Genomic DNA, 18,631 nt, shown 5'->3' on the forward strand with positions numbered 1-18,631 from the left:
CTCCGATCTGAGCCTGTTTGTTCACGTCCTCCTTTTATTGTGGTGCAAACACTTCCTTTCCCTATTGAGGCATCCTTCTGGGTCACTCCCCCCCCCCACCAAAAATAAAAATAAAAAGGGGAGAAGCCCAAATTATTTGCCTATACAGGTTTAAGTCCTCAACGTAGGACTAAAAGTGACCCCAAACATACTGTCGTTAAGGGAAGGCAGTTGTTAAGGGAGCTTTGCCCCATGTGACGGCCTTTCTCGATCCCGTTGTTAAGTGAATCACTGCCAGCTGATAAGTTGGTAACCCAGAGGTTAAGCGAATCTGGCTTCCCCGTTGACTTGGCTTGTCAGAAGGTCGCAAAAGGGGATCATGTGATCCTAGGACACCACCACAGTCATAACTATGAATCAGCTGCCAAGTGTCTGTCTGAATTTTGATCCCGCAATCGTGAGGATGCGACAAAGATTGCAACTGAAAAACAATCGCAAGTCACTTTTTTCAGTACTGTTATAACTTTGAACAGTCACTAAATGAAGAATTGTAAGTCAAGGACTTATACTTTCCTCATAGTACTCAAAAGCCTTGGCTAAACTACACTGGATTCTGTAACAGATTTTGCTTCTCTCCTGCCTTTTACATAGCCAGTCCTCGTTTAGTGACTGCCTCATTTAGTGACCACTCAGCTGCAACGGTGATGGAAAAATAACTTTGCGACCAATCTTTGCTTTTAGAACCTTTCAGAGTCTGTAAAGTGAAGGAAGGCTGAAGTCGGATCGTAAAATGTAGTCATATTGCACCTACCAATTGCTTTGTTCAATGACCGAGTTCCTGGCCCCAATTACGGTCGGTAAATGGGGACCGAAGCTGAAGTGCATCAAAGGAATTTGCATTTTGGGGCTGGGCAAAGTGGCGAGAATGAAGTCTTTTTTTTTTTTACCAGGAGGTGGCAGTGTTTCCATCAGCTCTTTCCACTCCCACCATTGGCAGCTTCGATGCTCCACCCAGAACTTTCCACCAATCAACGGGGATCCCCGATTTGACATACTCCACTAAGAATTCTGGGAATCGTAGTTGAATTTGCGGGCCAGCTAGAAACCCGATTATAGGCTGTAGCTTAGAAATAAGCAATAATTCTAGGTTGGAGTTGGCCTAGAATCCAAACCACAACACGTTCAGCCCTGGCTTGGAAACTACATGTGAAGTTACAAACCAAGCATGGCTACATCTGAAGCTACAAAACATGGCTTGTAATACACAACTTGCTGATAAAAGTCAAGTCAAAGTTGTCTCTGGCTTAGGGGAGCTGACTCAAACCAGGGGTACATCAATATTTCTCAATCTGGGCTGCTTGAAGATGGGTGGACTTCAACTCCCAGAATTCCCCCGTCGGCATGTTAATGAACTTGAATTCTGGGAGTTGAAGTCCACCCATCTTCAAGCAGCTGAGTTTGAGCGACACTCAGGCGGATTTCATCTTTTGGAAGAAAGAAATCAGGGTGATACCAAATTGATCAATCTTTCAATAGTTATTTTATTTAAACATCTCTGGTTTAATTACAGACAGTAAAATAGCTCAGTAGGCAGGAGGGCGAGTGGCAAAGAAACCCTGCATGTATATAAAAACCCTCCAGAGTCGGCATGGAGAAAAATAATAATAATACAACACCAAAGTGCTTGTCATCTATTCGCTTGCTTCTCTTCTCAGCCACAAAAGTAAAAATGAAAGAAGCTGAAAGGAGCTGTCCCAGGGCAAGAGAGGGCAGGGCTGGGCTGGGGAGAGGGGGGGGGGTGCCTGCCTTCATCCCCATTCCCAGTTCTATGACTCCACAACCCACCCACCCCGCCATGGGCCCCCTCTTTTGTCACAGGCTTCGGAGAAAGAGAACTTGGAGAGAGGAAGGAAGGAAGGAAAAGAAAAAAGGGGAGACAGGAGGAGGAATAGAGGGAGGAAGGAAAAGAAAAAAGAAGGGAGGAAGGAAAGGGAAGGAATACAGAAAAGAGGAAGGGAGGAAGGAAAGAAGGAAAAGGAAAAGAAAAAGGGAAGGGAAGGAGGAAGGAAAAGGAAGAAAGGAAAGAAAAAGAGAAAAGGAAGGAAAGAAAAGGGGACAAAAAAAAGAAAGAAAAAGGAAGGAAGTGAGGAAGAAAAGGGAAGAAATAAGGAAAGTTGGAAGGTCACCATCTACCCAGGAAGCAGAGGTCTTTGTCTCCCCTGCCGCCCAGGAAGGGGCGGGGGGGGGGGGAGAGAAGCAAGGGATTTGGGTCTCTGTGGGTCTCTGTTGTGTGTTTTGTGTGTGTGTGTGTGTGTTTCCTGCCCTCTCTCCAAAGGAACAAAAGTCGGTGTGATTTCCAAGCTGTGGGAATGGGGCATTCAAGATGGGAGAGGTCTACTCCAAACCACCGTCTGAGGTGGGGCACAAGACAGACCTCTCTAGGACTTGGGGAATCCCCCCCCCCAAGGGGGCTGGGTAGGGTGATCCTGGATTGACCAGGATAGCAAACAAGGAGGGGTATCTCTTGAGGCGAGAGGAGGGGTCCCGGGAAGTCTGCGTTGCGTGAAGATCTGGAGAAGAATTCAAGGGGGTTGATTGATTTTTCCAGAGGGGGGGGGAGATGAGCGGGAAAATGAGACTGGGAGGGGGGTCCTGTACCCCCTTGTCTCGGATTTTTCTTCCCCCAAGCCCAGGACTAACCCTTAGGGGGTGCAAGGATGCATCCCCCCCCCCCAAGGATGCAGGAAAAGTTGTTGGTCAGTATCATGGACGATTGAGGTCTTGGCCAAGATGGATCAACGCTTTCTCCCCCTCGGCGACCTTAAGACAGAGGGACTACAACTCCCAGGCTCCCCCTGTCTTAAGGTCACTGAGGGGGAGAAAGCGTTGATCAAATGATTGGAGAAAACTGAAAGTGTGTGTGGGGTGGCGGGCGAGAGTTGACCCTTTCATTCTCCCCCACATTCCTCTTCGGGACGCCCCCCCCCCCTGGTCTTTTTTTGGCCACCCCATCTTGGAGTGTATTCCCTGGATTACGGCTCCAACAGACACGGGGGCTGATCAGCAGAGGGAGGGAGGCGACGAGGACACAGGACGGAGGGATGCCCCCGGTGGCTCATAAGCAAGCGCACCGACCCTTTCCCCCCCCCCTGGGTCTTCTTTCTTGGCGGCAGAGAAAGGAAGGCGGTGAGGACTATGGAAAGAAAGAAAAAACCCCAGCAACAACAACCGAGGACCTGGGAAATAAATACAGTCTTCCAAAATATATAATATTTTTTTTTTAAAAAAAAGAAAATCCTTTTCTTTCTTAATGCTCCCCGACTGCTGTTTCTCCCACAGGTGAAGCCCTCCAGGTGAGCGAGCGCAAGGAAAGAGCCACCTGGGGTCTCTACCTGCCCTAGGAGGGAAGGGGGTCTCCCCTCCCTCGACCCTGCCGCAGGATTCTTTCCGGCGTCCCTCGGCTGCCCCGTCCCATTCTGTCCCCCTGGCCGCGGCATCGTTCTGCTCCGTAGTGAAGGCTGATGTTGGGAGAAATGATAATTAAAAAAGGGGGGGAAAAACCCCACTCTCCGAAATCCCGTCGCTGCTCGGTGAGTGGACCTCCAGACGGTCTGGGAGGAGGAAGGGGCCGGTCAGCAGAGGCAGAAGGCGGCCTTATAGCATCCCCATCTGCAGCAGCGAGTTGGCATAAACCATGGGCTTAATGTTTGGATGAGGCTGAGGAAGGACAGAGGGGAAAAAAGGAAGGGAAGAAGGAAGGAAGGGAAGAGGAACGGAGAAGGAAGGGTAGAGGAATAGAGAAAAAGGGAATGAACAGAGAGGAAAGGAAGGAAGAGTAGGGAAGGAAGGAAGGAAGGAAGGAAGGAAGGAAGGAAGGAAGGAAGGAAGGAAGGAAGGAAGGAAGGAAGGAAAAAAGAAATGGAAAGAAGAAGGAAGCAGGGAAGAAAGGATGGAGGAATGGAGAAAAGGGGAAGGAAGGAACAGAGAGGAAAGGAAGAAAGAGCAGAGAAGGAAAGGAAAAAGGAATGGAAGAAAAGAAGAAGCAGGAAAGGAAGGATGGAGGAATGGAGAAAAAGGGAAGGAAGGAACAGATAGAAAAGGAAGAGTAGAAAAGGAAGGAAGGAAAGGAAGGATGGATGGAGGAATAGAGAAGGAAGGAAGGAATAGAGGGAGAAGGAAGGAAAGAAAGAACAGGAAAGGAGGGAAGAACAGAAAAACAGATCAAAAAGGGAGGAAGAATAGAGAGAAAAGGAAGAAAGGAAAGAAAAGCAGAGAAGGGCAGAGAGGGAGGAAGAAGAAAAAGAAAGAAAATTCAGTGACTGCACCCACCTTCTCCTCCCAGCCTGCCTCACCCAGATGCCCGAGTGCAGGGCAAGCACTCCGGAGCGCCAGCCCCCACCCCACCCCACCCACCCCACCCCACCCCACCCCACCCCACCCCACCCCGGCCCCAAAAGCCAGGACTCACCACTGCTGTGAACTGGTGGAACTCCGGCCGCAGGTCCGAGCCTTGCAAATGAATGTAGGCCCCCTTATTACCCATCTGGTCACTGGCAAAAGAGGGAGGGCGAAAAGAGCTTGGCCAGCTGTTCTCAAAACAGCTGGAGGGGCAGGAAGAGGATTTCTTTCTCCCCTCTCCCCCGCCCCTTGCTCCTCCCTCCCCAACGGCATCTTGGCAACCTCCGTAAGCATGAAAAATCATTGTCCGTCACTATTTTAAGGGCTGTTGTAACTTTGAATGCCCACTAAATGAACGGTTGTAATTTGAGGACCAACTGTACATCCTGGGGGTGGGGTGGGGGGTTTCCTCTCCCCCCCCTTCCAGGGAAGGGCATTCAGCTAATTGGCTTTTTTGTGTGTGTGTGTGCAAGAGATCCACCTATAACGATCTCCGTGCCAAGCCATTTGCAAAAATCAACATTGTTGAGTTGGGGAAGGGGTTTCCTGATTCCTGCCCGCTTTCAGGGCACCCCCCCCCCCCGGTTCAGTTTCCTCCACCAGAGAGAGAACCCATTTAAAGGGGGTGGGGGGCGTCCCACCAACCCCCCCCCGACTCACCAGTAGTTGGGGGCCGAGAAAACCGTGACACACTTCCCGTCGTGAGCCACCTCGTATCCTTCGGGCTTCACCTCATGGCTTCGGATGATGTAATCTAAGTGGTTGCTATCCAGGAAACTCTTCGTGACGTCGGGGCCGAACTGGCAGCTCACTCCTCGCTTACTGACCGACCGGCCGTTCTGAAAGAGAGAAAGGAACAAAACGTTGACCCCGTCCCGTCAACAAGAGCCGTCACAACCGAATCGGGCCGAATCCGATTGTGCCGGTCTTTTCCCCTTCTTCTGCAGGCGATCCTCGACTTACATCCTGTTCGTTTGGTGACCGAACTTACAACAGCATTGAAAGAAGTGACTCCTGGGTGTGGGGATAAGGTGGACCTCAGATAACGCCCAAGAGCTGGGCGCAAAGTTGAAGGACGCCTTGGGGTGGCAAAGCTGGACTCACCTGGGGTTGGGGATCGGACCACAGCAAGTCACACATGGGGCCTGCCCAGGAGAAGAGGTCAAGCGAAGAGAAGAAGGGAGGGGGAGGAAAAGACAAAACGGAACGTTAGTAAACCATTCTTGACAAGAGCAAACGTTTTGCTAAATCTCACTGGGGTTTTGCTCATCTACCAAGAATCCACCGGCAGCCTCAACATGCAGCTACCTTGAAATACTTTAGCTAAGCTTCTACTGATGGGGTGAGGAGGCAAAGTTCAAAAACACAATGTTGTGGCCCACCAGCAGAGCTGGCAGCAGATTCGGACAAGGAGGAGGTTGGGGAGGAAGATGGGCCAGTCCTGGAGTCTGGGGAAGGCTCTGATGAGGGCTCTGTGTCGGAGGCAGAGAGGGGGCCAGGGCTGGCCGACAATTATCAGCTGCCTTCGGAGTCAGACATCAGTGAGGCAGAAGAACAGCTGGAGCCTGTTCCCAGTGTGCGCATGTGCAGAGTTGCAAGACGAAGGGAACAGCTAAAGAACAGGGGTCGACTTGGGAGGAAGGCCACAGGTGGACGGTAAATGGCCCCTCCCAGAGGGAATAAAAGAGGAGCGAAAGGGGAGTGGTGTTTGCAGGAGAACATGAGTTCCCTTCATTGGTTCCTGACTCTCTGAGGCTCCACCATCACCTCCACCAAGAAGGAACCACGGCCCACAAAATCCCCACTGAAGAGCTGAGGTGAGGCAGCTTGTACAAGGAAATAACATGGGAAATGCAAATCTCCCTTTCTTTCTTTCTTCCCTTTCTCTCCTTCCTTCCTTCCTTTCATCCCTTTCCTTCTTCCTTCCTTCTTTTCCTCACTTTCCTTCCTCCTTCCCTCTCTTTCCTTCTTCCCTCCCTTCCTTTTCCCTTCCTTCCCTCTTTCCTTCTTCCTTCTCTTTCCTCCTTCCTTCCTCCTTCCCTCCCTTCCTTTCCTTTTCCCTTCCTTCCCTCTTTCCTTCTTCCCTTCCCTCCTTCCGTTCCTTCCTTCTCTCTCTTCCCTTCCCTTCCCTTCCCTTTCCTCCTTCCATTCCTTGTCAGGTTTTGCAGCTATCGGCCTGTCAGCTCTCCAAGCCAGAGAAGGTCTGTGACTGTAAATCCTCCCTTGAAAACTTTGCCGGAGGTGAAGGAGCAGAATTCAGGGTCAAGCACCTTCTCCAGCGAGACCCCCGTCCCCTTCCCCTTCAGGTCTTCTGCTCACCTGAGTCTGGAGGTTGGCGATTCCTCTCAATCTTCCTGATATCGTCTAACATGACGCCGTCTTCACTGAAGAGTCCACCATGCATTATCTGGCGGGGGGAGAGGAGCCCCAACATCAGAGAGGTGGGGGGCCGCCAGCCAACATCTCCCCCAGGCTCCCATCTTGGCTTCTTCTGCCAAGCCAGCCCCCGCCCCTTCCTCCCCCCCCCCCCAGCCCCCTTACCAAGACTTTCCCGTTGATGCAATGCACCAGGGGCAGCCACTCAAAGACTTCGCTGAAGAGCTCAAACATCTGGGCCGTGTACTTGGCTTTGACCTCGCCCTCGAAGCCGTAGATCTGGTTCATGTTGTCCGTCTCGTGGTTCCCTGGAGGAGGAGGAGAGGAATCGGGAGGCACAAGGGGTGGGGGACGGAGGCCGGAGCTGGGAGGGAGGGAGGGGCCACCCCACCCCCACCCCTGTCCCTGCCAGTCTGTGGGGGATGCGAGGCTGACCTCGGAGTAAGTGGAAATGGTTGGGGAAGAGCAGCTTGAATCCGAAGAGGGTGAGGATCACCTCCACCGAGAAGGACCCACGGTCCACAAAGTCCCCATTGAAGAGCTGCGGTTGGGTGGCTTGTTCAAGGAAATAACACGGGAAATGCAAATCTTCCTTTCTGTCTCCCCTTTCCTTCCTTCCTCTTTTCTTCCGCCCCTCCCTCCTTCCCTTACTCCCTTTCCTTCCATCCCTCCCTCCTTCCCTTACTCCCTTTCCTTCCCTCTTTCCCTTCCTTCTTTTCCTCCCTCCCCTTCCCTCCCTCCTTCCCTTACTCCCTTTCCTTCCCCTTTCCCTTCCTTCCCTCCTTTTCCTTCTTCCTTCCTTCCCTTTCCTTCTTTTTTTCCTCTTTCCATCCTTCCTCCCCTCCTTCCCTTAATCCCTTTCCTTCCTTTCTTCCCTCCCCTTCCTGGCTTCCTTTACTCCTCCTTCCCTCCTTCTTTCCCTTCCCTCCTTCCCTTCCTTCCTTGACCCAGAAGCTCTACAGCTGCCCTTCTCCCAAGAAGCCTCCCCAACGAGCCCCCCCAAAAGATACGTATGGATTATCTTCGGAGGGCAGCCCGTTCAGCTCGAATATATTCAGGAGGTCGTAGTATTGTCCGTGGGTGTCTCCACAGATGGTAATTTTCTCCGTCTGGATGAAAGGAGAAGGAAGAAGACAGTCAGTCAGTAGAGGTCATAAAGATGAGTCAGATAGGAGCGTGGTGTTTTTTTTTTTATCACCGGGATAATTTTGCTTGCCTCTCGTGGTTTCACTGAGACTCGGTGCCCCGAGCGAATTCATAAAGGGACGCAGGAAAGAGCTCCCTGGCGCTTCCAGACAGACATCAAAGGCTCCGCTCTGCTTCATCAGACAAAAATGACCCCAATTTCAGGCAGATAAGAAGAAAGCCACGGAATTTGGGGCAAGCTCAGCAGAGGCTCCCCTGTGTCACCTCAGCCAGGCCCAGCAGGCGCACCTGTGCGTGAGTGACACTGATCCACCTGACTTAATTACAGGGCCGTGTCCCCGCCACCAGCCCTCTCCCCAGCTCCAAAGAGGTTAATGAGTTCCTTGGAAAGGGGGCTGGGGGCCGACAGCTGCTTATTTCTGGTTAGCTTTGGGAAAGAGGAGGCCCGTGGAGGGAGGGGCCTGTGGGACAGGTACGCAAGATCAAAGGAAGCAGATAGCATTGGGATGAACCAGTGGAGATAACCTGACTAGGTGGCTCAGTGGCTAAGAGATTGGGCGTGTCAATCAAAAAGGTCGGCAGTTCGGGGGTTCAAATCCCTAGTACAGGTCTTTTGCTTGAGCAGGGGGTTGGACTAGATGACCTCCAAGGTCCCTTCCAACTCTGTTACTGTTTCTAACTGGTGGGATAATTGGAGGTGTCACTTTCTTACCATCAAAACACCAAGTTGGTGGCAGGTCAAAAATCATCCAAGAGTGCGATTAAAGCATCTTTCTCAAGCTTGGCGATTAGATGATGAGTGGACTTCAACTCCCAGAATTCCCCAGCGAAGCTGAAGCTCACCCATCTTCAGTTTCAACAGCATAGCTGGCTGGGGAATTCTGGGGGTTGAAGTCCACCCATCTTCAGGCTGGCCAGATGGAGAAGCACTGGACTAAAGAGTCTTTTTTATATCCCAAGTTGTGGGAATAAGGAAGGGATCACGGGTGCAAGATGCAATTATTTTCATTTTCTTTCTTCCGTTTTTCTTTAAAACAAGGTTTTGTTTCGTTGTTTTAACCCTCTGAGTGCCGCCCCGACTTGCAACTTTGAAAATGGGCAGGCTGTGTTGGTGGATGCAATAATAAACCACGCAAACAATCCGCAGGTAGAAAAAGCAAAAGCTAGCTGAGTGGGTGGAAAGAAGAGAGAATATAAAAGAAGGGAAGATTAGATTCTGAGAGACCAAGAGAAAATGGTTAGAAAAGGAGGAAAGAAGGAAAACGTTTACCAGTAGAAAAAAATGAAGTATGTTAATATTGTTAATGGGATATGGTCAACATGATGTGAGGGAAATAGATTGATATATTAATCGTGGGTAATTGACTAATATCAGGGGTGTCCAAACTTGGGAACTTTAAGACTTGTGGACTTCAACTCCCAGCCGGGGAATTCTGGGAGTTGAAGTCCACAAGTCTTAAAGTTCCTAAGTTTGGACACCCCTGGAATAAACGAAATGTTCATTATACAAAATTAAATCTGAGGATATATATTACCTATAGTAAAATAGAATAAAAAGATGGAAATGAAATGTTAAAATTTGATTAAACTGGAGAGGCAAAGAATGATATTGTTTACCATATTTTTCGGAGTATAAGACGCACCCAGATTTTCAGCCTCTTTTTTGAGGGAAAAAGGTGCGTCTTAACCTCCGAAAAATATGGTATTTATTGAGAAGAAATTAAATCTAAGATGGAAACTATTTAAAGAAAATAATATGGCTGAAATTGGAAATGGAAATATGATGTAAAAGGAATTATGCCTATGAGAAGATGCAACACTCTGTTGATAAAAGAAGTTAAATATGTAACAAAGAATAAAAAAACCTTGTTTCAGAAAAAAAACCACCCCACTACTCCAGGTAGAAAGAAGCCCTTACCTCTTTTAACGTGGTTTCTACCAGGGTGGGGAGTTTTGATAGCACCTCTTTCACCTGTACCAGAATCTGCAGGAAGGAAAAGAGGAGTGGTTGACAGGCAGGTAGGAAAGGCGAACGGAATATCCTGGGCTGCAAGGGAGGCCTTTCCCAATGTAGGCCGTCCTCGACTTACGACCATCCATTTTAACAACAGTTCAACGGGACCACGGCCTCGGAAGCCGTGATTTGCGAACTGTCCTCGCCCTTACAACGGTCGCAATATCATCCTGCCAATTTGAAGCCTTTCTGCAGCCGCGCAAATGTGCAAGCGGCAGCCTTACCAGCCGGACTCCCTTTTAACGACCGCACCATCCGCTTCACCCTCCCAGCGATTGGCTTAATGGCGGTGGGGAAAAACGGTCGCAAAATGGAGTCAGGGAAATCACTGGTTTCATGACTGCCCTGACAGTCGGGTCCCGGCAAAGATCGTAAGTCGAGGACCACCTGTAGAAGGGACCGGGGAGGAGGCAGCTACCTGATATGCACATTTCCGGTGTAGCTTCTTCTGCTCCTTGTACCACTGCATCAGTTCCTTCATGAAGTCCAAAGTCACCTTCCCGTCCTCCAGTTTCGGCCCACTGTACTCGTCCTCAATGGCTGAAGAAAAGGGGGGGAGGGGGGGAGGACTCAGGTGAGCAAAGGAGTTGGGAGAAGCCGGATGCTTCCAGGGGTCTCCCCCTCCCGCCAAGGTGGGGACCAAGCTTGACTTCCAGGAAAGGCTGGTGCTGCTCTCTTAGTTCCCATTTTAGCAGTAGGATCTCAGAGCTTGGCCACTTTTAAGACTTGTGGATTTCAACTCCCAGAATCCCCCAGTGATCAAACAACTTTTAAGCCTGGTGGACTTCAACTCCCAGATGTTTCTCAGCCCTCAAGCAACTTTTAAGAGTTGTGGATTTTAATTCCCAGAATTCCCCAGCCAGCATGCTATTGAAATTGAAGCTGAGTGGACTTCAGATTTGCTCGGGAATTCTGGGAGTTGAAGTCCACAAATCTTAAAGTTGCCAAGGTTGGTGAGCAATGCCCCAATTCAATGCAGCTGGGCCCCTGGGCTACCAGCTTTCCTCTGCCAGTTTGCTTAAGATTCAGCCCCCCTCCCCTTTCCACTCTCGGGGGAGGGGGATAGCCCAAGAAGTCTTTGGAAAGAGGCAGTAGCAGCCTCCAGGCGCAGGGGACCCTGCTACATTTCCCAAAAACAACACACCAGTGGCGGGTTGCAGGCGGGAGCCTGCCCAGAGCACTGGGTACCGTTCCAGTACGGTACTCCGGAGAGCTACCTGCCCGCCGAGCTCCTTCCCTGTTCTTTAAAGCCTTCAGCGCTTCCGCGCAGGCACACGGTGCAAACACTGCCTGCGCAACACTCCGCTTAGCAGCTGGAGCATGGCAGAGGCTTGCGGAAGCGTGGCTGGCAGCTATGATGCATGCACACGTCCATGTGGGCGGCGACGGGCCCGTTCCGGTTGGAATGTGATCCGGAACCCACCACCGCAACACCTCCACACACCCCAAATGCCATCTCTCCTGCCCTGACTCACTCATGTTCTCAATGTCCAGGGAGTCGACCACCGACCGCTTGTGCTCATCGCTGGCGATGGCGCGCTCGAAGGCTTTCTGCTTTACAATCTTGTTGCACTCCTGATACTTCATCTTGGCATCCTTATCGTTCGGCTTCACCTTGACCACCTGGGGCGGGCAGGGGAGGAGAGGTAGAGGAAGGGGATGCCCGGATCAGTTTTGCCCCCCCCCCTTTTTTTTAATAAAAAGTTTTTTATTTTTCAAATTTAAAATACATGCATTCCATCTTTCCTTAAGCGCTGTGTCGCCTGGGCACAGAGATATTTCCGTGTGACATTCTTCCATAAATTATAGTACATTATACAGTTAAACCTTATAGATGTCTTCATCTCCTTCTTGACAGATCTTCTAACATATATACAATTATAACATTAATTGCAATGATTTTCATCATACTGTCTCAATACGTTTTCTATTCTTCTTCTTATCTTCTTCTTTTATTTCCAATTTCCTTTTTTGTTCTCTAACCATTGGTTAAAAAAAAAACCTCCCATATCATATGATAATCAGATTGTTCTGTCTCCTTAATTGCCAATGTTCTTATCTATTGAAGATGCGTGTGGAACTTCCTCCTTGCAGAAATAATAAGCTTGCTCCCCCGACATTCTTTCAAAAGGGATGAAGAGATGGCTTTGCCAGCAGGCCAGAGACCCCAGGGCACTACAGAGACACCCCCCCCCCCAAATGGTTGGTCCGATTGTTGTTGTCAGGGGTATCATTATGCTTCGTCAACCATGAAAGAAAGGGAAGGGCTCTGGACTATGCAGGTAGTCCTCACTTAGTGACTTCTTGTTCAGCAGCCATTCGAAGATACAACAGTGCTCAACAAGAAGACCTAAGGCTGGTCCTTGAAGTTGTGGCTGTCACAGTGTCCCCCACAGTCACAGGATGAGGATGCAACCGGCAGACAGTTCCAAGGGTCAGAGCTTCCCACAGTCACATCCTCACCCCCTGCGATCTTCACTGCCAGCTTCCAATAAGTTAATGAGGAAACCAGCCGCCCCCTGATGTTGTGCTTAATGACCGCATTTCATTTCGTTGTACAAGATGCAATGACAATCAAGTAAACTAAACTAATGAAAAGAAGGACCAGGGGAGAAAGGATAGCAGTGTTCCAATATCTCAGGGGCTGCCACAAAGAAGAGGGAGTCAAGCTATTCTCCAAAGCACCCGAGGGTAGGACAAGAAGCAATGGGTGGAAACTAATCAAGGAGAGAAGCAACTTAGAACTGAGGAGAAACTTCCTGACAGTGAGAACAATGAATCAGTGGAACAGAAGTTGCCTCGAGAAGTTGTGAATGCCCCAACACTGGAAGTCTTTAAGAAGATGTTGGATAGCCATTTGTCTGAAACGGTATAGGGTTTCCTGCCTAGGCAGCGGGTTGGACTAGAAGACCTCCAAGGTCCCTTCCACCTCTGCTATTGTATTGTTTTGTATTATTGTAAACTATTTTCTAATCTACTTTTGCCCCTCTGACCCACCCTTGGGCTTGGTCTGGGCCGCTGGGCGGGAAGAGGGACGGTCTTGGGCCACGTACAAAAGATAGGATGTACTCAATGCACGTAAATAACAGTCCTCCACATACAACCATTCATTTAGTGTCCATTCAAAGTTACAACAGGACTGGAAAAAAGGGTTCAGGGGCCATTTCTCACACTTATGACTGCTGCAGCAGCCCCAGGGTCATGTGATCAAAATTCGGACGCTCGGCAATTGTGTCATATTTATGACGGTCACGGTGTCCCAGGGGTCACAAGATGCCATTTTATGACCGTCTAACAAAGTCAGTGGGGAAGCCAGATTCACGTAACTATGGCAAGGCAGGTCGTAAAATGGGGGGAGGGGGGGAACTCACTTAACAAATATCTCAGTTGCCAATATAAATTTTGGGCTGCGTTGTGGTCTCCAGTGGAGTGGGTGCCGTGGCCTAGAGGTGGAACTCTCATCTCACAATCGGGAGGGCTGTGAGTTCGATCCTAGGTAGAGGAAGATATTTCTCTCTCTGGGCACAATGAGAATATACCTGCTGAATATAACTCAGCACTGGCGACAGGGAAGGGCATCCGGCCAGTAAACACTCAAGTCCATTCAGTTGCCCCCAGACTCCACCCCGATGCAAGGGATTATGGGGCCGTTAAAAGAAGACGATTGAGGTCTCAAATTTATGTAGGATGTTAAAATGTTCCCAACCTTGTGGGGCTGCATTACTGCTGCCTGGGCACCACGGGCGGGATAACGTCTGCTCCCCCACCTTCTCCGACGTACAACACCCCCCCCCCCCCGTTTCTCTCTCTCTTACCGTCTCGTAATCCCGCAAAGCCGCCTTGAACTTGCCCAAGGCCATGTTGCTGGTCGCTCGGCGGTAGTAGCCTTTGATGTATTTCTTGTCCAAGTCGATGGACTTGGTGGCGTCGGCCAAGGCGTAGCCATAGCACTCCGTCCGCAGGTAGGCCAAGCTGCGGTTGGCATAATAGATGGCATTGGTGGGGTTGAGCTCAATGGCCTGGGTGTAATACTTGACTGCGTTCTCATAGTCCTTCGCTGGTGGGGGAGAAAGGAAGGAGGCATGAGGAGAACAGCTCTATCTATCTATCTATCTATCTATCCACCCACCCATTATCTATTTATCTATGCATATCTGTCTCTTTGTCTCTCTATCTCTCTATCTATCTCATCTCTCTCTATCTTCTGTCTGTTTCTCTCACATCCATCCATCCATCTTCTGCTCGTTTCTCTCTCATCTATTGCTATCTACCTATCATCTATCATCTATTTATCTCTCTCTCTCTCTCAATCATCCACTCCATCCATCCATCCATCTAACCCTCCACCCATTAGCTATTTATCTATCCATATCTGTCTGTCTGTCTCTACCTACCTACCATCCATCCCTATCTGTCTCTCTATATCTTATCTGCATCCATCCATCCATTTCTATCTATCTCTATTTGTTGTTTGTCTGTCTCTATATCCAGTTTGTTTTTATTTTATATGTTTAGTGGCTTCCCCTGTCCCTGTTGCTGAAAGTGGTTCCATGATTGTTAGTTTGTTAAAATGAGAAAAAACCTCTACCCCCTCTTAGCACTGATGATGTTACTTAGTTGGGCAATAAAACGTCTGCAAGAAAACAACCAAGCTCACAGAGCACCACAGTCCTCTTCGTCCTCCTCCTCTTCCTCTCCTTCATCATTCTCCTCCCCCGCTCCTCTTCCCCACAAACCCCCTCTCTTCTAGCACTGATGATGTTACCTAGTTGGGTAATGAAATGTTTGCAAGCTCAGAGAACACCAAGGACCCCACAGTCGTCTTCCTCTCCACGAACCCCTCTCTCTACCAGCACTGATGGAGTTACCTAGTCGGATAATTAAACGCCTGCAAGAAAGCCACCAAGCTCAGAGAGGACCAAGGACCCCACAATTTTTGCCCTATTCATAATTCTCAGCCTTGAAGCAAAACTTCAGCTAACGGAGCACTATGTCTACTCAGTGTTGGGCAATGAGCTGACTGTCTTTTTAGAATGTTTTCCATCGCATGGATTTTGCCCTGAACCCTCATCCCCAAATCCCCCAGCGTCAAGGGTGTCAGGGGGGGAAAAAAGCAAAAAGCAGTACATTGTTGTAGAGACAAAGTTCCTGTGTTATGCAACAAGGCTCCACCAAAGCCAGAATGAAATAGAAACGAAGAGGATATAAAAAAAAACCCTCTCCCTTCAGGGCATAAGCCACCCCTGGCAAGGGTTAAAAGACAGCCACACGCTGGCAGGCCAAATGGTGGTTTAATAACCAACTTCATTGGAAACACAACCTGGGGGCAAAAAGCACTAGGCCAGCAAGAAAGCAGATTAATCCACCATTAGAAACTGATTCTCAAAGGCAACAATTAAGAAATCTTGGGGGGGGGGGGGGTGAGGGATCCTGGGAGCCTACTTGGGGGGTGGGGGATCGCTTCCTGTTGAATCCCCAAAAGGCAAAAGAAATAGAATTCAATGGCTATTTTTTTATTCTGCAGGCAACTTTTTTCCAATTTGTGGAAGAAAAGGACACAGGAAAAGGACTCAGCCAGCCTACCGACCAAGGAACTTTGCTCTACAAATTGACTGTGGGTCTGGCTGGCTGTCCATTCCCAAAGCTCTACAAATTGCTGATTATAACATATATGTCAGTGCTTAATTCTCCAGATGGATCACTGGGCTGGAAAAAGAGGATTCCAGTGGGTATCCAGACAACGAGCCATGCTGGGAATGCTTTGGGCTCCCTTGCTTGCAATCAACAGAGGCAATTATTATTATTAGATTGTTATCTCACCTTTATTATAAGTAACTCAAGGCAGTGAACGTACTTAATACTCCTTCCTCTTCCTTGGACTGCAGGCCTGTTTCAGCTAAAGAGGGGATACCAGCCAGCATCCCCTTCTCTTGAATGTTAACAGAGTTGGAAGGGACCTTGGAGGTCTTCTAGTCCAACCCCTTACTCAAGCAGGAGACCCTATACTATTCTGGACACCTAGTTGCTCAATCTCTTCTTAAAGACCTCCAGTGATGGAGCACACACAACTTCTGGTGGCAAGCTGTTCCACTGGTTAATTGTCCTCAATGTCAGGAAGTTTTCTCCTTAGTTCCAGGTTGCTTAGCTCCTTGGTTGGTTTCCATCCGTTGCTTCCTGTTCTACCCTCAGATGCTTTGGAATAAGAGAGTTGGAAGGGGCCTTGGAGGTCTTCTAGCCCCTCAAATATTGTATGCTCTCGGGTCACCCCTAGTCCTCCTCCTCCTCCTCCTTCCAAGGCTTTTCTGTGTCCGTCAGGTCTGGCTCTGCCAATGCTCCAAATCCCTTTCACAGGGAAGACCCTTCCCTGGCGGCTTCTTCCCATCATCCACAGCCAAGCCAAAGCCCCTGTATATAGGCAAGGCCTGGGGCTCCCCCAACGCTTGCCAGGCTGGCCTCCAAGGAGACCCCCATCAGGGGAAGCCCCTTCCTCCAGACCCAGGCCTTGTTAGGCTCCCCACTCCCACCGGCCTCTCCTGCTGTGGAAGATGGGTGCTGCAGTCCATGCTGTCCCAGGAATGGAGGACACACGGACCATCAGCCACCACCGCTAAAAAAAAGAGGATGGGGGCAACACTCTCACTCCAAGGAGATCATCACCCTGGATTACAAAACCCATCACACACACGCCCTCTGTCGGCCGGGGACGATGGGACTTGGAGTCCACCCAGCCCACGAGGAATTAATTCTCCCTAGCCTGCCAATTGGCTATGGCCCCGCCCCGCCGGAGGCCCCTCCCTCCCCGCCGCTGGCCCCTCCCATCCGGATCCACCCTTCTCCTGGCCCCGCCCCCTTCCTCCTCCTCCTCCCCCCCCGCCTCATCCTCTCCCCCCTCCCTCCCTACCTTTGAAGTAATCGTTCGCCTGCGTCTTGAGAGTCTCGGCTCGCTCCAGCGCCCCCGGCTCCCCTTCCTGCGGCGGCCGCCCGGCGCTGCCTCCTCCTTCGCCCCCGTTGCCGTTCTCCGCCCGCTCTCCCTCCGCCATCGCCGCCGGGCCGTAAAGCGAGGCGCCCTGACAACCAGCGACGGGGGGCCGAGAGGGGGGGAGAAACCCAGCAGCCGTCAAGCCCGCCCGTCGCAAACCACCGCTTAGCGGGAAAAGCGCGCGGGGGCGGAGCCTGCGGCGGAGACGTCAGTGGCGGGCGGGGCTTGGCGCGTGCCGCTCACGCGCAGAAGCGCCGCGAGCAGCTGGAGAAGGAGGACTTGCGCCTCATCATAGAGAAGACCGTTCCTCCCTCTCGCGGGCCAGAGCGCCGCTTAAAAGGTGGAGCAAACATCGGGATAGGGCAGCCGTTTAGGACGGGGGGCGTTTTCAGGAGTCCGGATTGGCTGCCGCGATATGACTGAGAAGTGGGGAGTGGATGCGATTGGCCCATCTGAAATCCTTCGGCCCGGCCACCTCGTGTAGTTGGGCATAGTTTGCAATGTTGGGCTAACATGGGTGTCAAAGGAGAAAGTAAGAATAAATATTAATTATAAGTTCAAGGATTGTCAGCACCACCTGCAGCCAATATTTCCCGGTCAGTTTATTCTTTGTAGTGAATCCTCGAGAGTTAAGCCAGCTAAGCCATGATGGGTTTACTAAACCACGATTGGCTGCTAATGTTATGGTAACATCCGAAGCTGTGAAAGCATGGTTCACAAAAAGAAAGGAATGCGTTTGTGCAACTCCCCAAAGCAGTATTTTTTTTCCAAACATGGCCACTTGAAAATGAATGGACTTCAACTCCCAGAATTCCCCAGCCAGCTGGCTAGAGAATTCTGGGAGTTGAAGTCCATTCATCTTCAAAGTGGCCAAGTTTGAAAAACCAGCTTTAGGTACCCATATCATTTCTCCATTCTTGCTGCTTTCTCTTTATTCTTCATTTTTTCATTTGTCATTTTTAATAGCATTTCCCCACCAATTTTCCCTGATTGAAAAGATGGTGATTTCTTGGATCACACCCAAATCTATATCCAAAAATTCTGTGGCACTGAAAAGACTATGTTGGCTGGATCTGTTATTTTGCACCCGAATTCTTTTACATCTCTCAAGTAGATTTCTTTTAGAAACTGGCAATCTTCCCTACTTGCTTTTAACTCTTCAAGTCATGACTATTCAAAGGGAGCTAAGTAAGTTGGGGTGAACATGTGGGATACCCAAGACTGCTCCTTTCTTTTCAGAAACTCTTGGCTTCCTTTCTAACAAGCTGCTCAAGTTGGTAACTTGGCTTTTGAGCACTTTGTGCCTTGCTTCCTGAGTTTCCAACCCTTGTAATTTGAATAGATCTTATATTCAGGACCACACCCAGTGCCGAGTATGCAGTGAAGTAATGTAAACTGAACTCTTGTGCCACCTGCCCATCTTTTAATGTTGTTTTAAAAATCTTTCCCTATCACTTTGTCACATCTGATGACAGTCAGAAGTGATGTTGAATAGTTACAAGTATTTGTCAATTTGTTTTCTCTGTTTTCACGTTGTCTGTAGGACTTATGGGGGAAGAGAAAAGTAGCTACTATTGTGTATCCCATTTTCTGTGCAGGAAAAAAAAGGAAATGTTTATTTCTGTATTGAACTAACTTTCCTATGGCTAGTCCTTGACTTACAAGAGTTTGTTTAGTGACCAGTTACGTCACTGAAAAATGTGACGTATGACTGTTTTTCAGTTATGACCTTTGCGGCA

The 18,631-nt window shown here is 49.7% G+C and overlaps 1 protein-coding gene across 1 annotated transcript; it reads right to left on the bottom strand.

Moving 5' to 3' along the window:
- Positions 1-1,500: 1,500 nt before the first annotated feature.
- Positions 1,501-17,179, bottom strand: PPP5C (protein phosphatase 5 catalytic subunit). The gene is made up of 13 exons (XM_081962338.1): positions 16,815-17,179; positions 13,729-13,970; positions 11,389-11,536; positions 10,332-10,453; positions 9,818-9,883; positions 7,764-7,862; positions 7,189-7,294; positions 6,919-7,061; positions 6,697-6,784; positions 5,482-5,522; positions 5,038-5,216; positions 4,448-4,529; positions 1,501-3,696 (listed from the first exon to the last, which is right to left on the bottom strand). The coding sequence occupies exons 1-13, from the start codon at positions 16,951-16,953 to the stop codon at positions 3,634-3,636; spliced, it is 1,518 nt and encodes a 505-aa protein (XP_081818464.1). The 5' UTR covers positions 16,954-17,179; the 3' UTR covers positions 1,501-3,633.
- Between the last annotated feature and the right edge of the window lie 1,452 nt (positions 17,180-18,631).

Source organism: Natrix helvetica (assembly GCF_964273705.1).
Source record: "Natrix helvetica genome assembly, chromosome: 9".
In the NCBI taxonomy this organism is placed as follows: Eukaryota; Metazoa; Chordata; class Lepidosauria; order Squamata; family Natricidae; genus Natrix; species Natrix helvetica.

Excerpts from the sequence above, each read along its gene's own strand:
- PPP5C (XM_081962338.1), bottom strand. The coding sequence starts at position 16,953 with ATGGCGGAGGGAGAGCGGGCGGAGAACGGCAACGGGGGCGAAGGAGGA. Across the intron at positions 13,971-16,814 it reads GGCGAACGATTACTTCAAAG|CGAAGGACTATGAGAACGCA; the intron begins GTAGGGAGGGAG and ends CTCCCCCACCAG. Across the intron at positions 5,217-5,481 it reads GGTCCGATCCCCAACCCCAG|AACGGCCGGTCGGTCAGTAA; the intron begins GTGAGTCCAGCT and ends TCTCTCTTTCAG.